This window comes from Siniperca chuatsi, linkage group LG21, assembly GCF_020085105.1.
Source record: "Siniperca chuatsi isolate FFG_IHB_CAS linkage group LG21, ASM2008510v1, whole genome shotgun sequence".
Lineage (NCBI taxonomy): Eukaryota > Metazoa > Chordata > Actinopteri > Centrarchiformes > Sinipercidae > Siniperca > Siniperca chuatsi.
Genome location: NC_058062.1, coordinates 11,063,760 through 11,084,585, shown reverse-complemented (window position 1 = coordinate 11,084,585; position 20,826 = coordinate 11,063,760). Strand labels below are relative to the sequence as shown.

General features: G+C 39.9%; 2 protein-coding genes across 11 annotated transcripts in view; both read right to left on the bottom strand.

The window, feature by feature from the left end:
• baiap2a (BAR/IMD domain containing adaptor protein 2a) overlaps positions 1-14,200 on the bottom strand; it is a 51,860-nt gene extending 37,660 nt beyond the window's left edge. For 3 of the 10 annotated variants that reach the window (XM_044181124.1, XM_044181115.1, XM_044181122.1), the window contains exons 1-2: positions 13,980-14,190; positions 425-500 (exon numbers count right to left, since the gene is read on the bottom strand). In XM_044181124.1, the coding sequence (XP_044037059.1) occupies positions 425-500; positions 13,980-14,051 (148 nt within the window). In that variant the 5' untranslated portion in view covers positions 14,052-14,190. Of the gene's footprint in view, positions 1-424; positions 501-13,979 lie in introns of all 10 variants that reach the window. The other 7 variants (XM_044181120.1, XM_044181119.1, XM_044181118.1 and 4 more) reach the window with 5 other exon arrangements.
• Positions 14,201-15,718: 1,518 nt separating this feature from the next.
• On the bottom strand, positions 15,719-20,049 carry LOC122869362 (charged multivesicular body protein 6-like). Its single transcript, XM_044182294.1, has 8 exons — positions 19,654-20,049; positions 19,058-19,167; positions 18,529-18,616; positions 18,088-18,174; positions 17,633-17,698; positions 17,145-17,225; positions 16,208-16,283; positions 15,719-16,097 (listed from the first exon to the last, which is right to left on the bottom strand). Exons 1-8 carry the CDS (start codon positions 19,717-19,719, stop codon positions 16,048-16,050), a joined length of 624 nt encoding a protein of 207 aa, XP_044038229.1. The 5' UTR covers positions 19,720-20,049; the 3' UTR covers positions 15,719-16,047.
• Between the last annotated feature and the right edge of the window lie 777 nt (positions 20,050-20,826).

The following is a 20,826-nucleotide window of genomic DNA, read 5'->3' as shown; positions in this document are numbered from 1 at the left end:
CAGGGGTCCGGGTCTTGTATTAAGGTTGAGGGGCATTTTGGAGGACAGTTTTGGGACATTGTTACCATTGTAAGTCAGAGGGCAAAAGAAAAATCTCAAAAAGCATGGTGCATCAAGTGTTTTCCTTTGTGAATTTGACTACTGACAGTGAGATATCCCCACTTCTGCATCAGATTAGAGGCCCTTTGTGTTTCTCTGAATACACGTCCGCTACAGTATACAAACCGTGCCAGAGGCTGCGCACCACATGATAATGCCTGCCCATTTGGTAAGAGGATAAATATTGTCCTTTTTCAGTAAAACAAAAATAGGTAGATATACATGGAGATAAAGAGAAAGAGACAGAGAGAGTGCTGGCTTGACTGTGAGCCTAAACCTGCAGCGAAAAGCACAGAGAAAATAAATGAGGAAAAAAAGGACTTACTGGCAAGGGCCTTCTCATAGTTCTTCCCCATGGCAACAAAGTTCCGTAAGCAGGGGTTGAACTGCTCCATGATGGTCTGAAAAGAGAAAACAAGAGATGGATGGGAGGTGGCGGTTTCACTTATCAGCAGAGCGGGTTCAAGGGCAGAGAATGAAGACTTACACCTTGCTCTATTCATTCTCTCTCCCACTTCCTGCCTCTCTTTCTCTTTCTGACATACACAAACGTCCTTCAGCAGCTGCACAAAATCTATCTCACACAGAGTAAACAGTCATCAACAGAATCTTTAGACACACTCAGTGGTTGTCTTTAATGTTAATGAGGGCAGCAATGGGCTCCTCCACCCACATCCTGCCCCTATATAGTGAGAAATAGTCCAGGTGGGATGAGGCGGGAGAGGCTGGGGTTGATGATGGTGGCGGAGCGAGTGGGGGAGGTACTCGTGGACTAAAAACAAAGTGAATGTGAAATTTGCATTGACAGTGATGCATATAGTTACATTATAAACATTAGATGATGAGGCGCATTATGGCTGCTAGAGAACAGACCAGTGTAGATTCCACAGATGAGCATAATATGTGATGTTGCTGGCCATAATTCATCAGCATCTAGACTTAAAATGACTGCTATAACATTAGACAAAGTTGACTGTATACTGTAAATGAGTGTATTCCTGCTACCATTCTTGTTGCAACTACTTATTATAACAAGAAACTTAGCTGATTTTTTGTCATAGCAGCAGCAATACGCTGCGTTACTGTGGAGACACAGTAGCATACTACACTGCAGGCAGTCGGTGTAAATGCAGAGAATGCATTATGCCTGACATCTTCCACTGCTATCGTTTCCTATACTTTCCTTCTACCTCTCCTCTCCTTCCTCCTCCTGCGCTCCTCCTGGGCTTCCTCCAATTAGCCAGTCCCCAGTCAGCTAGTCAGGAACAGCCAGGGGACAGAGCGACAACCACAACACTGCTGCAGCAGCAGTCTCTACACAAGCCATCACTACTGCAAGAGAACACTTAATAATCTACTTCTAGCCTGGATCCACACTGTGGCAGAATAATATGGCAAGGTGCCACCAGTGTCAACCTGAAACCCCGGCAGCTCATCCTGAAACTCATATATCTTATCTTCAGTCAGACTTCAGCATTTTTGCTGTCTGTCTTTTGCTTTTAATGAGAGCCAAGATTTGGATAGGACAGTGTGTGTATGTGTGTGTGTGTGTGTGTGCTTGCTGTGATGTGTATCCTATCAGAAGTCGTAGTTCAAGTGGCTTGAGTGTAGCATAACCCACCTACAGTAGAAATACCAATGAGTCAGACATAAACCACTGATACTTTCATTATCAATGGTAACTATTGTACTACACCTCTCCATGACTGTGCTTGCATCTAAAGCCGCAAAAACTGGAACTGTATTACGAAAAAGCTATAGTCAGTCACCACCAATTACAATTATAAAAAGATACAGCTTGATCTATTTTATATAGTACTTAATCACCGTAAATTGGTTAACTTGTGCTGATAATATATAATATATAATTTCTTATATACATAATATAGTAGGGATTGTTTCTCAGGCTGCAACTGACGATTAAGTTCATTTCTTGATTAATCGATTAATTCATTTCATTCAACATTGCCTTAAATTCTGACCTTGGTCATTGTGGCAGAAACGTATAGGAGTGTCAACAGTAAGCAAAAGGACAGGTAAGGTGTTAGTCAGGTTCCCATGGCTATTGGCAGACTGAACTCACTATCCTCCCTGGTAAGTTTCTCTGCCACTGTTAACTGGGTCTAGCCCTCAAGCAAAATGGACTCACAGCAAGTCCACAGTTCAGCAGCTCTCAGGAACACAGTGAGATTCTGGAGAGAAACTTCTAACTCTTGAATACACAGCTGATTGCTTTTTACAGAGGGCATCATGTCAGCTTATTGTTTAACATAAACTTATTCTAAAGCTACCACGAATAGACAGCATAATGAGCATTGTAAACTACCCTTAACAGCAACTCATGTTTAAATCAGCTCCCTTTATTTACCATCGGGCTCTGCTAGTCTAATATACTAGAAAGATAGGAGTATAATTGGGGGAGAATCCCATCTTCAAGCACACACAGCGCTCGTATAAAAAAAAGGTATCCCCGCTCTCTGTGCCTCTGGGAAGATGAAAGACTAACACATCCCTCAGAACCTCACTACGGAAATGTTTATTCCTAAATGTTTCTTATCTCTGTCTGATTCCGATGTAAAGTGTATGAGGATAGGGTCACATTAATGTGCTCAAATTACACACATTCATGTGTGTGTGCGTGTACTCGTGCACACACCTACATTAATACAAGGCTATATAATAAAGAGTGGTGGTGTTTCAAACTGGTGGGAGGATTACATAAAGCAGAGCCTATTGCAGCATCATTATGGCACACTCTCCCACTGAGGAGGCCAAAGGTAGCTGACACAGGCCCGACCGCCTTTCTTATATACATACACATACACACACACACACACACACGCAAGCACGCACTGACCCACTGCCATTTAATAAACACACAGAAAATACATGCAGTTATGGAACAACTCTACGTAAAAAATTAGATGATTAACCAATAATTTAACTATTATATAAGAGACATAAATTTCAGTGACATGCAGCTAAGTGAGGTAGTTTCTTTCTACATCTCTTCCCATTGTTGCTAAATTTGTCATCCCAGTTCTCTTGTACTACATTGTTACCCTAATTGTGGCAGCTAATTGGGAAATGGGGCCAGGAGGCACTTGAAGTTGTGTGACATGAAGAGAGAGAGAGATAGAGAGAAAGAGAGAAATCAAGCAGGTGATCGAGTAGAAAACTGTGAGGATGGAATATTTTAAAAATTATAACAAACGTGTATAATCATGTACTGTGTATCCCTTCCCATTCAAACACTCCTCTGTATCATCTTTCAATTAACGAAATAATAAAATAAGAAATTTTTCATGGCTGAAGTGTAATCTTTTCCTTTCCGGAGACGGAGAAGCGGTCCATTTTGTGACTGCCTACATGAGGAATTGAATGAATTCATTATCAGCACTCGGGGCAAAAATTAAAGCAGACAATTAAAAGGAGGGCAGAGAAATGTCTCCTACAAAATGAATCAAATCTGTTTGACACCCATTTGTGCTATGAGTCGCGACAGGAAGAATATGGAGAACTTGAGCGCACAAGCACAAAGGCTGCAGATAAGGGAAAACATTATTAAGAGGATTCAAATGATTTCTCCCTGCACCCTAACCAAATGAATTTCTCCTCGGCGTGGAAGTAGCAATTGAAACAAGGTCAGTGTATATGAAATAGATTGTTGATTCAAATTATGGGATATTCATCCATCTCCACTTATTCTGTTCTGTCACTCACACACATACACCTACATACAAACACAGTAATAACATGCAAAGGGGGTAATTTCAAAGTAACACCAGCTGATTAGAACCAGGGGGAATCACACACAATCAGAAGCCAGGATGCCATCATCTGTTCCTTCTCGCCCTCCCCTGGCTCCTTCCTCCTCATTCCCTACACTACAACCAGCCCCAGGCCTGAAAATGCCCAGGATCAGATGAGCACCAAAGCCACCAATCAGTGTATTTGTGAGGACTGTAAGGACATGTCATGTGGTGACAGGCAGCAGAGGCAGCCAAGCCTAATGATGTAAGGAATGTAAAGATAGAGGATAATGTGCGGATGGACTTCTGACAATCGCACAGTCTTTTCTTTCTAAATAAGGAGCAGTGTGAGTTTATGATGGGTCTCAATGAACTGGAGGACAGCTAAAACCTTTGGCATAAACAAATTACTGTGCCAAGAGAAAACAGTCAGGTCGCAGTGTAATCTCCTGTCTGGTTGACTCCACTGAGTGATGAGGAACAAGGACGGACCAAGAAGAATCAAGTCAGGATCTGGGTGTCTCACAACCTCGGCTGAACAGTTTCCTTGGGGAAACCCTGTGTTGCCCAAGATACTGCACTGATGTAGGCTTGAACATAATGTCTAAAGAGAAAACTGCTAATTAGGGCCATGGCATGTTTTGATATCATTATGTGATGCTGAAGGATAAAGCTAGTGACATTACTTTGTTGTGTTTACTGAAAAGAAACACAGTAAGCCAGGGTAAAAGCTAAGTAAACACTTCCATTTTTTGTCCAGTTAACAGTTTTAAAATTAACTTTGCAATATGCAAACATGTGCACAATAGATTAACTACAATTAAATTAAGTTAAAATCAATGCAACTTCATTTTGCCTCGGGGCAGATATGGGTATGCATGTTATTGCAAATCTATTGCATCTACAGTATTGTTGGTCAGGCGATTCCAAAAAGTTCTTGGCAAAAAAACACTTCAATGCAATTTATTTATGTCTTCTACATTATCACAGGAACCAGTGTACATTCAGCTTAGCAATGCTTGAACACACAAGTCTGACCAGCACACCCATGACTATGTGGAACATGTGGATAATGAGCGCAAAAGGTCAGATTTGAGAGTCAGGAAGTCAGAACAGTCAATGAACTTATAGATTAATTGCTGCATCACTTCAATATTAGTTTGATTGGTAAAGCAGAGGTTTAGAGTTTTGTGATCTTGCAGTAGACTGGCTAGTGTACTCCATACAGAGGCGTGTGTGTGGTTGGGGTCATAAATAAAATCACATCCAAACATTTCCACTCACTAGCTTTACTCTGGTTGCTGTCATTGTACTCTTCACATTCTTGCCTGACAATTAACAGACAGATTGACCACATCAAACTGTCAAAAATACATCATGCTGCCTTCAGGGGCATGTTGTAAATATCAGAATTAGAAAATGTACAGGTACATGTAGGAACAATATTAACGTAAAACGCATAATAGGGACAGCTAGGGTTTTCTGTGATCCTTATTGAAATGTGACATTCAGAGAGCACAGAAAAGCTCTCAACAACTGATTGTTATTCAGAATATCAGACTTGTATGCTATATTGGAAAGACAACAGCCACTTGTAAGAGGCTGGATTCCACACAGATCTGATTACATTTCACCAGAAGAATGCCAATTCAATTTAAAGATCATGCTCCAAAATAAACTTGTAAGGGATGGTGGCAAACTTCTTGTTAAATCAGACAATCTTAACAGATTAATGTCAGTTCCCTGCAATATAGTGCCATTTTATTGAGTAATCGAGGGGGCAACACACAACAGCAGGTGAGGTGGAATACAAGGAGTCTAAAAATCACTGAAGAGCTACTGTACAAGTGAAAGGGAACACAGCCAACTTCTTACTGCAAGACAGGTTAGAGAACTTTCTAAAGTACACACAGACTCTCACATGCTTATTTCAAAACAAAGTCCAGGTATACACTTTGAGTGGATGCCATGAAGAAGCTTGTCCTTCTTGCATACCTAAAGCCTTACTAATACTGCAGTAGGCACAGCATGTGCTTTCAGTGGAATCCAAGGCGAACATCAAATCCAATAATACCACGTGAATATTTGTGTCCAAGTGGTATTGAGGAAGAGCAAACTTTTCAAAATTGTGAGCTGAGAGAAGACTCTGCACAGTGTGAAAGGAACTCTCGTGTTCTTTTGTTATTGAAGTGTACATAGTATATTATTGCACATCAGTCATGCCAAACACAGACAGGGATCCATACTGAACAGATCAAAAGACGTTCTTCTCATAACTTCACAAAGAGCCGGCAATTCTCTGTTTGTTGATGCAGCAAATACTGACAGTTTCAGCACTTGCACTATGTTACAGATAATGATGTTTCTTATATCATGTAAGCACAAACTGAATAAAATGGGTAACGCTAACATGCTAGACCAAGTTTTCAAGTTTTCTTAAATTTAGCAGTGTGTTTGAAAACATAATGCCCAACGACCAATGGAATTATCCCAGTTTTCTGCTGGGCTCAGGTGGGAAGGGCTTTGTCTCCTCTGACTTGGATAAATAACTTATTTATCTGTAGTGTCAGAAACATTGGGGATGAAAAGCTGGCCTTTTGTGACCCTTTTGTCCAGCTCGAGTAAGCAACATCAAGCCCTAGTTATTAAAGCTCCCTTGTTAGTGGCAGGGGTCCAATTATGGGTTGTCGCCACAAAAGTCATATTGAAAGTCATGACTCAGCAGAATCTTGAAGAGAGCCGAGACAAGTATATCAGCACTCCACTGTCAGTTTAAGTGTAAATGTTTGCATCAAGTAATTGTGTTCTTCTACACCTTCTGTAATTATGTTGTTTTGGCAAATGTGAACATAAATATAACTGTAGAAAGACAGAAAGTTTCATACAAGAACTATGCTAACCAAGGAAACTCAACTGTTGCAAAAGTATGCATCTTCATCACCACAAATCTTGAATCACCTTTTACTAACATTTGTCCACTTACACGCCCCATGCCCTTTCCTCTCTCTGCCATGCAAACAGTCTGCACCTTGCTATCGGTGCTGTGTGGCATGTGAAAACAAAAAAAGTAGAGGAGAATCGGTCTGCGAGCTCCTGTTAAATTGGGATCGGAAAAAAGAAATACAGCCTTATCATTTGTAATAATCTTTCATTAACTTGCAATGCTGAAGGCAAATATCAGCTGTTCATGTGTGCTGCGCCAGTAAACTTCTTCAGAGTCTGCAACACATCGAAAACAATACATGCCACATCATGTGGAGGTAAAAGTATTCCTTACACTTTGGTAAATGTTTGTCACCAATAGATACATTATTAGGGGCATTAGCCAACAAAATCGCAACAGCCAAAAGGCACAATTGTGTCATATTCAATCACAACTGGACTAGACATGAGGATTGATGACTGTGTTTGGCCCCACAATCGTCTACAAGGGGTCTCAGGAAATGGAGGCGAAACCAAGGTTCTTTATGCTGCGCCCACCTTCATTCTGCAGTGTCTCCTACTACCAGTGCACAACAAATCATTTGCTCACCAGGTACCTACTATTTACTGCGTTTGTTTGCTTTGCTGTCATCTGCGGTCAGTGTGGACCCCCACCCCCCATGCCCGGCATCAGTCACTCAACTAACCCAACACAGGCGCTGGTTACCACAGCAACCAAGACCCAGACTTATTTGCTAGCTTTAGTTCTTTGACCAGCAAAATACCCATTCATTTTGGCTGAGGAAAGAAATGCATTATTCTGAAATCCCTCAAAATATTGTTCTAACTGTAATCAATTGTGAAAGCAGAAAGGCAATAAACAGATAGCAGAGATTGTTGTTTCTCCAAATGACCATCATATGAACAAACAACACCTCAAGCAATGAATAACTTCAGTTCAGTTTGGGTTACTTCACTGGTTAGATGAAGAGGATATCAGCAAATTCACATTTTGCATGGCAGCTTTAAAGCTTTCAGGAAGGGTGTTTATGAATTTTGGATGTACTGTACTGATTATTGTATGTTTGAGGGTCTCGCCACTGACCTCCTCCTTGCAACATTCAGATTTCACCACAGTCCAAACTGGACAGAAAACCATTTATCTATGTAAACTCAAAATGCATTTATATCTTTCTAAGTGCTCAGCCAATTTGAATGTGACATGGAGGAGGCATTATTTTTCACTGTCTGTCTTTTATTTCATACTGATGCATCTAAATAAGCTTGTGACAAAAATGTACATTGTACATTTTGATTTTACATTTAAGAAAAAATAATTAACTGGAAGTACAGAGAGTGCCATACCAGTGAGTGTGTCTGTTGCATTAGTCACTTTACAAGTTTTACTGTGTGAAAATAAAATGTAGGAACATTCAAACCATGTGGGTATGTATGCAAGTCAAATTTCCTACTTTCTGTACAATAGCATGACTCGTCTGGGGCTCAGAGAAACACTGTGGTTACCTTCTCAGCTAGCCTAGTGGGTGTAGTGTGGCCAATGCTACTGAAAGTAGCAGCATCTGCCACAGAGACATACAGTAACACAAGCCACAGGCATGTTAACTGTAGCCCATGACCCATAAATGTAAGGCCATTGTCCACTGCCACAGTACAAACTGAAATTTTCTGTCTCTGCTTCTGTGTGTCTCTTTCATTCTGTGTAATTACAGCTTCACCCTCCACAGTAATTAGGGACTATTTCAACAAGGATGTGGAATGTCTCCATCTATTTTTCCTACTATCCCACTCCCACCATAAAGCATTTAAATGCTTTTTAATTTCTATAAAGCAAAGAATATCCTTATGTATGTCATTTTTGTAGCAGATAAGTAATATTTTGAATGATAGCCATGTTAACAAGGTGACTTCAAATCAACCTTTTCTGTCAGAAATGGCCACGAAGAAACGGCTACAGTACAGCCTTGGATTTAGCACTGAGCATCTCCAGTCTCTGTCCTTGAAAAAGCAGTGATGAGTATAAGAAAAGAGAGAATGTCTCTAAACCAACCGCCCCCGGACGTGCAGAGAAGGTGGGTGTGTGGAGCAATAGTCCTCTCTCTGCATCACAGTCAAAGGCACAGGGAACAAATCTGCTGTTCCACAGGCAATGAATGTTATGATATCTCCTGCAGTGCATAATGCAATCTTTTCAAGGCCCCAGGCACCAGCAGGCATAAACTTGTTGAAACACTATATTCTGGAGGCAGATGTTCAGGAGCTGAAGTCATTTTAAACTCCATTAAATTGCATCTTATATGGCAAGTGGTGCCTGATGTGATATACTGCTAGAAAAAAGGTAAATAAAGTGATGGATGGCGTCTTCATTCAAGTGACTTCAGATGACTTCTTAATGCAAGACCACAGGGACAAACCACGGCACTGTATATACAGCAGTCATGGCTGGTTTACAACAGACCCCTTATGGGTATTTTATGAAGCATTTTACTTCCATTATGACAGGTTCAACATCTCCCTTTTATCTCTTTCTAAAACAAACTACGTAAACTACTCCATCGCTTTTCCTCCCTCTCACTCGCCTTCTCCAGCCCTTCACCAACTGCAAGTCTTTTAGCACAATGATATGACAGAAACACATAAGAATAATGGCACGTTGTTGCTAAGAGACCACCTGTTCAGATCTCCCACATGAGATTGTGGTAAAACTGTAGTCCTCTTATCATTATCAGAATATCATTCATTTGAGTGTAGCGAATGCCACAACGATATTGCAACTGAGAGAGAAACCTATTATGTAACAGGATGTCTTTTAGGCAGAAAAGCTGCATTTCAGATTGGGGTTTTTAATCAAACAGTGTACTGCAGTAGTATCAGACTCATGACATAATGAAGATCCTATAACCAGAGTATTGAGCATCACACTTGATCCAGTTGACGTCAAACAACTATTTTGCCTTCTTCATAACAACCATTTGAGAAAATGGCATTCGCTGTTTTCCAGGCTGTGTTGACAATTAGGGAGTGGCGCTGCATGGGAAAATGAGTGTTGTCCTGAGGGCTGGTAGAGATGAGACACACCCTTCTATTCCCTTACCTGCCAGGGTGTGTTCAAAACCTGCACCGCATGTATCAGGCACAGAACACACACTTCCTATGACAAAGCCTCTGGATAAATACAAGTAAAAGTTATATTGTGCTAAAGGGTGTGTTCAACCGCCTCGCTTCCATGTAATCTTCCACAACCTTTAGTATTCAGGTTAAAAGTCTACAGTGGAAATCATGGTAGTGATTAAAAGGTTTCATTATTGACTGATTTAACACATAGCCCCATTCTTCTTCAGCCTCTAGTCTGATTAATCTGTTTGTTCACCTCAGTTCCCCCCCCCGACCAGGGCAGCGCTCAGACTTCATCCATCGGCATGTTAAGAAGCTTGACCCGGGGCACAACCTCTCTCAGACACCCAGTGACATGGCCAGCTGGTGGAGATGAGTGTGGTGCACACACAGACACACACAAACATGCAAGCACTGAGTGTCAGTCTTAAGTATCTGTCTCACCCTGTCAGTGCGGGGAATGACTAGATGCCAATCGCCACGTCTAGAACAGCCTTTCTATGAGAGGGAGGAGAATTGAAGTGAGTCACAGAGGATCACAGTGGGATTGCTGGGTTTACAGGGTTGACTCCCCCGTTAATTAAGATAAAGTCATCTAAAAAAACTAAGGAGTGCCTCTGGCCTTCACAAAAAGAACAACGCTCGCAGTGAGATTCTGAATCTCCAGTCTCATCCTCACTGTGCCTACAGTCCCAGCCCTGTTAAACACACACACTCAACTGGGCTAACATGAGTCAGAGCAGTGCAGTTACCCCCCCCCCCTTCTCCCCTGCGATTACTCAGTATCTGCCCAGCTGCTGGCTGCAATGATTTTGCAGCCGCCGTATGTTTTTACATCTCCTCTACCTCAGGAGGTGGCTGCTTGCATACAAATCAGACAAACACAATTATGGAGGCATTTAAAATGTGCAGCGATGAGAGAGAGAAACAGGCAGGTTACAGCGGGCAGCCAGTGTTATGAAGTCCCATTAATTTTCCCAAAGATAATTTTAGGTGACTGGCTGTTGGAGCTTTTCCAACACTTGGAGGTGCATGAAAGTCTTCATGTTTAAATCATCAGTGCAAACAATTAGCAACAGCATTATAAAAAAGGTAAGAAGCTACAAAAAGTCAAAGCTACAACACTGAATCTCACTCTGCACTATAGTAAGAAATGTCCAATCGATGTGCCCTGCTGTCTGTGTCACTAATGGTGGGGTGAAGTCAGTTAAATTTTCAGTTTACTTTTAGATTTTGTATACATTTTGCACCTTTTCAATTACTTAGGCTACATTAAGTCATATTATTTTGCAATAAGCCTTGCAGCTTGAAATTAAAGCTGACAGTCTGCACTTCAGCCTCAGACAATGTGTCATTTTGCATCCAAACTAATAGCAGCAGATCTCAGCAACCAAACATGCCGATTACCCTCTATCACATGATAAAACACCATCATTTAAAAAGAAAAAAAAAGTGTGGTTTTGAGGGTATAAACATCTAAAAAATATGCAACGTACTGTGAAAGACTGATGCTTTTCATCACTGAGATATGGCAGGAGTCAAATTTAAACCATCTCTTTAAATATTAAAGCGCACTAAGATATCTGCTTTTACACTGCAGGGTTGGCGAAGAAAGCATGAGTGCCAAATAAGCAGGGACTATAGATAACACTCTCTGTGACCTCCTAGCTTTTGCCACAAGGTTGGATCCCCAGTGTGGAAGAGGGATGCTGTCTCTCCACTCCACTGCCCATCAGCGTTCCTGGCTGTCAGGACTCTGACAGGGTGCTTTAACCCCAGAGACAGAGCCCCACTGCTGGACTTGCACTTGAGTGAGCAAGAACATGTATGAAAGGACCTGTTCTCCCCAAGGTTCGGGATCCAGACACATACAGTGTGTCTATGTTGATTAATCCACATTAGTAGGTGTAAACACTTGGACAAACCCCGACAGAGCATGGAACACAATTTGCAACGATGATAGAAGAGATTTCCGCACACTTAGATCTATTCAGTTTTTAACTTTATTTTAAGCTTTCGGTCTATCAGACCTTCATCAGAGCATACATGATTCAACAATGGACAGATAGGTAAAAATAACCAACCCCATTGTAGAATTTGAGGTCGCCTCCATAGCTCTTTGTTCTATTTTGGTTCTGAGATGCTTGTTTTTTTCTTATAGATCTGGGCATCTCTGATTTATGATGGCTCCAGCCTGATCCCTCTCAAAGCCCCATTTACTATGTGATGAAATCGTATGGTACTATTATTAAAAAAGGTGCTTCCTGATTGTATATGTTTTTTAAATATTCACTGTGTTCCATCTATTTTTTACAAGTATGGCTTCCATTTGTATGCCTCACAGTACTCCATTCAGTACTTAAAAACTACAGTTCCCAAGAGATGGAGCTTCTACCACCAGGGTGTGCACAGGTGTATTGCATACTGCCAATGATTAGAATGTGATTGGTTATTTTTACCTGCCAGTCCATTGTTGAATCATGTATTGAATCTGATAGACTGAAAGCTTACAATAGAGATAAACACTGCATAGATCTAATCATTCTATCAGTTTTGGACTAATTGATGCTTCCAGCACCTTAGCAAAGATGTAACCGAGTGGAGCGGTGGTTACACTGTAGGCTGTGTGACCAATTCAGCACAGAAATAGCCACCTGAAATATTTGCTTCCCTTGTTGGCTCTAAAAGAAGCACCAGTCAGTCAGTACTCTCTGCTCATCTGACCTCCTTTCTGATAGTCTATTCCCTGTAGGAGAATGAGCAGCTACCCTCTACACGTTCTTGGCCTTCTGATAGGGGAACTACAGCTGGCTTAGGACACAGTTAAAAGTAGGGTAACATCTAAGGGTTATTATGTGTAAATAATGACTAGGAATATAATGAAAGAGACTTTCTCCAGTATCCGCGAGCTCTAATCAAAATAAAAACCCAAGTTTATCACAGGACACAAGTATGGAGGCCCCATAACATGAAGTTTTGTTAGCATTCCATCAGTAGATGCCTGCAACTCTGAAACATGGCAAAGACAGCGAACCCAAGCCTGGAGTAAGTTTTAATGAATTACACAGAAATCAGTGCTGAAACAATTAGTAGATTAATGGATTAGTTGTTTCACTGAAAGTTAGAAAAAAATCAGCAACCATTTTCAGAATAAATTAAATGTTTAAAAAAGTCATTGTTAGTTAAAAAATGAAAATATCTCCACATTAACCACACATTACTGGTTCTCTTCATTTTTTATATCATTGCAAAATTGAATGCATTTTGGTTTTGGACTGCTGGTTGGACAAAACAAGCAATCTTTAGACAGATTTTGGGATCTGAGAAATTGTGATTTTTACTCTTTTCTGCCATTTCACAGACAGAATTGTCAAATAATTATGGGAAAAAATAATCAAGAGATCAATCTTATAAAAACAATCCATTCTATCTTTTTTGTTTGTTTATTTTTTACTGAGAATCATCTTTCCAGTACTGAGGTTTAACAATTGCATGCAAAGCTCACACAGGTTTTTATGTAGAACAGGTTTGAATGTTGAAATCCCTATGAGGCAAATGTTTACTTGTTGCAACAGATAAGCCCAACCTTCTCTGCCCGTCAAACACTGACTTCTGGAATGCAATGTGCCCCTATTTCAGGAAGAAAACTAGGCTACAGAAACCCACTGGTAACCTAGGAATAGCCTGCACACTACTATCAGTGTAGGTGGACTGTAGAAATACAATATATTCCTACATGTAGGAACAGACTGAGTGAATGCGTGACTTTGATTTTGAAAGCAATTTTAGCTGAGAGGTGTTGCCTTAGTGATCAAACTGGTGTCGCACAAATGTATGTGGATATGGAAGAAAGATAATTTTGGTCAATTAGCAACTGAAAAAAAAAAAAAAAAAAAAAAAAAAATCACCCAACTGAGCTACTGCGCCTCTCCCTAAAGAGATTATCGAAGAGGAAAGAAACACGTCTGAATGCGTCTTGACCAATGAGTAATGAAGTCTGCTGGAATTGTGCCGGAGATCTGAATTCATATTATCATACGCGTCTTAAAACTTTATTCATTAGTTGAACCTTACCTTATAGACATTTTCCGTCATGCGGTGAACCTCGTCGGTGCGAGACATCGTGAAATCTTCAGCCAGGACCATAAACGGTTTTTTTTCCTTTAAACGTGTATCCGCGTAAAAAAAAAAAGGGGGGGGGGGGCGGTGGGGTAAATACTCGACTTTTATCAAACAATAGGCGAGGCAAAGCGCCCGCAAGAGTGAGACGATACTGCGCTCCCGAAACCCCACTCCAACTAAACACACCTTCCCTCTCCACAGCTGACAGCCCGCTGATGCCTTCACGGACTCCTCGAGAACTTAATTTTCTCGCAATCGCATACGCGCTGCCGAAATGTTCAGAAATAAAGTCAATCGTGTCATTATAAAATATAATATAGGTTACTTACACACACTCACAAATAAAAACACACGATGCACCAGTGGTAGGCTGGACAGGAAGAATTCAGGAATGTAAATCATCGCTAAATAATACAAAATCTAAATTACTGTAACCTACAAAATTTAAAAGGGTGATGATCAAGACTAGCATTCAATAAAAGCCACATTATAGCGTCAGTCGGTGACATATTGGCCGAATAAGATCACTACCATGCTGACATGGCTACAGAACGTTTGTTCACTAATTGCGCGCTCAAACCCTGAATTTAATATTTTCTACAGCATTACAACGCAGCACCATCTTTGTCAAAGTGCAGATTTGGTGCCCGCCCCCCACATTTCTGTAACAATTGAGCTCCACCATTCCTATAATATACAGATGATGTACAAATGTTTATTTACAAACAACATCTACTATTTCAAACTGTTCTATATATATATATATATATAAACTCATTATATATTTGCCTATTTATATTGACACTTCGAGTGTTTTTTATAATGAGCATAAACGACACAGTTCTACTCTAAAATGTGTATCCATCTAAAGCAATTAGCCTATTAGGCAAAGGCTACACAAAGGCGATTAGGTATAGGAGGAGAGACCCTGCCCATTATGTCTTCAGAGCAAAGGAGCCTTTTTCAAACAGCAAACCAAACCTGTTTGTTTTTCCCTCATGCATCATTTGGACAAATAATGGCTTCTCTAAATGAAACCAATCCAGCCAAAAAGACATAGACAGATATACAGTATTCATCCTGCCCCCCAATGTAGGCTACCATGTTCACCGGTAAGTTTCAGAGGACCAGTGTGGTCAATGCCTCTGCCCATTAAAGCCTTTGTGCACACTGTTGCTGCCATAACCTATAAAATGATGTGTACTATAGTTGTTGCTATGAACTTTCTCTTCTTTCTGATTACAAAATATTTTATGTATATCTAACTGCATTGCATAAGGCTGCAAGCAAGTCATACCCTGACTGTTTTCAGTAACACCATAGGTGATGTTTTTCTCACAGTGGATAATTTGCTTCATTGTAGATGCTAATTAGAGTCTAAGTGCCCACTTAGTGTAGAATTGTAAATACTATATTGGCTTTCTTGTCTAAACATCTCCCACATATTAGCAACATGAGCTTTTTACTTTCTGTCAATAACCATACACACACTTCACTGATGGGATGTGAATGAAGACACCTGTTTTGTATACTAGAATCAAAATAAAAAACTAGCAAGGAGTGCCCCCTTCTGGAGAAAGCATGATACACAAACTGAAAATACCATTCTTGGACAACAGAGCCATAGAGCCTTACTTGTTTTAAAAAGAGAAAAAGATAAATCAGTGTGAAAGAAAAGCCAAGAAAACATATTGTTGCCACAGCTCAATTTAATACGCAGAACAACTTAAATGAACATGTAAACATCTAAAAAATAGTCCTTTCATTATGTTACTCCATAACCAGGACAGTTACAATGTGACATTGCTTTGCTAATCCAAGTCAGACACAGAGGAATAGAACATTTCACTTCCTTTATGTATATGCTTCAGGGGAGCAGTGAACCAGAGTATACAGAATGCTGATCCTGTAAAATGTTTGCAGGTCCCACCTTCACATAACAGTTAAGGATGAAATACTGAAATGAACAGAATGCCCATCAGTGCAAAGAGAGCCTACTCCCAACCACAAATTCAGCCAGTTATGCTGCCAACATCTCTCTGTCTGGCTTGTTCTTTGCTTCTCTCCTCTCTAGAAAAGAAAGTCATAGTAACGCAAATACGATCAATCTGGCATCAGTTACAAATAAACCAAGTGTGTAAGGAATGCTCCATGGTGTGAAATAAGAAAATCAACTGTACCTGGTTCAGCCTTAGCTGCCTCTGGGACCTCTGGTATTGGCTCAGTGGGGACCTCTGGAAGCGCTACATCTTCTCCCTGTTTCAGAAGCAGGGACAGAGTAACAATAAAAGTTGTAACAATAAAAGATTTCATTGACCAACTAGAGGAGCACAAAAATATTTAGTTGCCAAGCTGAAAACATAATTTTAGTTCCTAAAAAGTTGTCATTTTGGCGATGCAAGCTTCAGAATTCAGGGAAACAAATGGATTATCACGAGATACCACTGAGCAAGGCATTTGGACATTTTAAAGTTTTCTATGTCACGTGTAAAAAGATGTATTTCACCCAAACTGGTTTAATGGTACATCCAAAACATTTGTAAATAAACTGTTAAAAAGGAAAATTACATTGCTTGCTCCCTTTTTGTCAAATTGAGAAGACTTCTGTGTCTGTGTTCAAGAGTGAAATATAGTCATTTGTGTAGTCTGATAGGCTTGAGGATGTGTGTCATTTGGAATAATAATTAGATCACAAAAGAAGAAAAATCTGCTGAGATTTTAATTATTATGATTTTACCAAATTCGTATCCACAACTGTTTCAATTATACAGCCTATTATTATATACAAATAACGATATTTAACGGCTTCCTTCAAAATGCTTCTAACTTTGATAGAATTATTCCTCTCCTGGAGAGATATTGTACAAATCTGAGGTCAAAATACCAACATGCAGTTTTGGTATGGAATCCTCACTTGACTCAACTCTGAATCACAGCTTTAACCACAGCACTGCTCCAGTGGAAGCGCTAAGTGGCAAATAGCTGAAGCCTGTGGTTACACAAGGCCTCAGTGTGTGTAACTATAAATGTGAAGTGGGGTGTTACAGGAAAAGAGCATGCAGGCTCAGCAAACATTCTCTGTATTAATATAGGTTAAACACGCAGCTTAACACCCACCTGAGTGATAGCTTCAAGCTCTGCTAAAACTGCGTCCTCATCCTCCTGCGTCAGGGCTCCAGCCAGCATTTCATCTATTTGCTGCAGGGGCAAAAAATGTGTTAGCTGACAGCACAGTGACAGCTCAATTTTTTGCTGACTTTATATACACATGGACAGTTATCCATGGAAAAACATGATTTTGTAGAAAAATCTGCAAAAGTTCTGATTAAAGCAGTCTGCATCATCTGAACATATAATATATTGTAATATGAAGAAATTATTAAAGTAGTTACTAGTCAAATACAACATTAGCATTACTCAAATTTAATCAAAAAACAGTACTTGGTTCTTGATCATTAGTTATAGTGCAATGCTAGTGCATTTGAGGTGACATCAAGCTCATACCTAATATAAACATATACAGTACTGGTTTTAATAAACAATTATTGGACAGGTAGAAATAGCCCAGTGCAGATATACTTGACTGACATCAAGCAGACATTTACCCTTTGATATTCAATTGATTCCTGGGTCTCATCAAGGATTCTCTCCACACCTTCAATTGACATGATCTGTCACAAAAAAAAGGAAGCCTATATTACAGAAGAAAAACAGTGTTTTCCACATATTCTCACTGGCTTGTGAATTTCCTAAGCAAGATCTGTACACTGTATCCAAGGATGTGCAGCAGTCACACCGCTGTAGTCATGGTTTTGCTTCTTAATCCTTTAATCTTCAAACAATGTGTACCAGCTATGCTAACACAAACCACAAGCTCTCTCCGCTGCTCAATCCTCACCCAAGGATCACATTAAAGAAAGTGTGCTTATCATTGGAAACTTGGACATTGTTATACACTCACATATCATATATACACTTAAGGGGGTATTATTATCACATGAATGTGAAAGGTATTTTTCTAAACACAAAAGGCAGGAAAAACACATAAAAGCATATCTACCTCGTGCATACTCTTCAGACAATCATTGCCGACCTTAAGCCCCTCGATGACTCTCAACTCAATTTGCATGAACTCAATATCTTGAACCTGTTGACAAATATAGTAAAAATAGTATGCTGTTGTAATTCTCTCATACAACATTGACTACATAGTGGTTCATTATGTTATATATAGCATTTCAACACCAATAAATCCTAACCACACTGAATTTGAGCCATATACTGTAAAAAAAAAAAAAAAAAAAAAACGTGCATTACTGATAATGGCAGCACCTATCATTCTCTACACATTTTTGCAGCTCAGATTTAGGTTGGATTTTGCAGAAAATGTGCTTGATTGAATTATAGCACACAGGGAGATTACAGCACATGAGTAAGCAGACTTTGGAAGATTTTTTAATTTATTTGAATTCATAAAATAGTGTAGTCTCACAAAACTTACCATGCGCTCTAGGTTTGAAATCTGATTTTCAGTCTTGTCTAGTAGCTGATCCTGATATCGTTTTTTCTTAAGAAGCAGCAGTGCTTGTCTGCAATAACAAATAAAAAGGCAAAACATAATACAGCAAAGAGTATGTTGTTTCTAAGGTATTCATACAGTGTGTAGCACTGAATACAGAATGAAACAGATACAATTACAGATGATGCCACTGAAGACGTGGCAAAAAGTGTCAATATCTGTGTGAAGTCCGGCATGTAATGCATGCCATGTTGTTTTTGAATCAAAACCTACCTACAGTGTCCTTAATTACCATTACTTGTAGGACACAGGTAACATAAATGCAGACAGTATTTTCTAGCAGTAAAGGCTTTTAAAACTGAACTTTGGTCAACCATATGTATTATTTTTAACTAATAACATTTTCCTTTTTTATTTTTGCGTGCCTTCATAGTGGTGTGAACACATGGTGCCATTACATTGTTTCAGAACTGAAAAGGGTATGCTAGCTTTTTCTTTTTTAAACGCTTACTCTTTCCTGTCATCTTTTAGCAACTGCTTTGCCAGAAGTCGCTCTTTCTCCAGTTGTAGGGTGATTCTCTTTTGGTACTGCTTCAGCTTATCTCTCTGCTGCTTCAATTGCTGGGGGGGGAAACAAGCACAAAGTCAGAAATATTTTAACAAGTAACAAAATACTACATAATACTCCGAGTGAGCAGAAAAATAGACACACATAGTAATTAAAGTTAATGCAAACAGTCAAAAAAATCTAAAAAAGTTCAATCATCACATATCTGACAATGTGTCAAAACAATTCAAAATTAAGCTTTACCAAAGTAATATTTATTACACGACTGTTTTGTACTGCATTGCAGTGTACAGGGGGTTTCTATTTCCCACTCAGTGTTAGACTTAAGTCACAACAGCTGTCTCAGACACAGATGTTGGACAACACAGCTCGTCCCAACAAAGGAATTCTGTCTAACGGTGAATAACAATAAAACCCAATGCTTAACACATCGGCTAACATTAATCCATGTTGCATAGTGGTCACAGCGCTGTGCAGCCAACTAACACTTGTGTTAATGTAACGGAACTAATCTGCTGCTACAACCGCTATCAGCTCACCAAAATGGCTTTGTCTTGTTCCGTTACACGAGAAGGTCGACTCTTTCTCCCAAAAACGTTTCCCATTATTTAGCCACATCCCCTCCACGTCCCCCTTCATCAACACACAAAATATCGCTTTTTACCGAACATTTTGCCATGATAATAAACAGCCTAAAATGGCTAGCAGGCTAAAGGACTGCCACCATGTCCACAGTTTTTCCGTGTTTCCTACGGCAAGCGCGGCAGGACATTCTATCGCTAGTCTATTAGTACTTGACTTCACTCAGTCTGGAACTCCGACAAACATGTCTCAGTGCCAGCATCCTGATACAGCTGCCATATCACAACTTTCACGATATATCAGTTTGATTTCAGCAGGAAATATAGGCCTACAGTCGGTGGCCAGATAAAAAAGAAAATGCTGCTGATGATGAGACAAATGAGTTTTGAAAATAAACGGCACAATACAGGAGGAGTTATCGCCAAGCTTCCTAATGAACATTGATGTTTGAAATGACAAATCTCGTCAGCCGTAAAAATAGTACATGGGCGTGAGCGTGACCTACAGGCCGGGTGGGGGGGTTAGTTCCAGGATCAGAACCTTGGACAGCGATCGACACTTGGTGCAACATCTTCTGAAAATGACCCAGCCGAGCTGAACAGGAAGACAAGAGGAGGATATAGCCTACGGGATTATCTGTTGATCGTGTTCACAGCTATCACAGCTAGAAAAAAATATTACTTTACATTAGTAAAGTTTCCAGTTTCACTATTTTGATATGTTTATTTAATATGTACAGTTCTCCAACAGCTTGAAAGCAGCTCATTAATTCCACTGGATTTCATTTAATTGTGCATACATGATAACTGTGAATGCTGTTTAAATTGTTGTGCTGTGGGGTAAGAAGTAACAACCACTGATCTTGTTTTTGCAGTCATCCAGTAGTTTAACTTCTCACCTTCCAGTATGGCTCTGTTAAACGAATGTCCCTCGCATTTTGTTGTACTGAATTCTTGATTGTTGGTGATGTTATTGTGGAGCACTCTGCTGTTTGATGCCTTTCTTTAACTGTAATGTCTTTTGTTGTTGTTGTATTTGTCTGACAGTTGCCACAGACACAAAGGAAATTTCCGAAAGGATAAACGAAACTAAATCACCTTGCTGTAATGATGTACTCCAAGACACCGTGA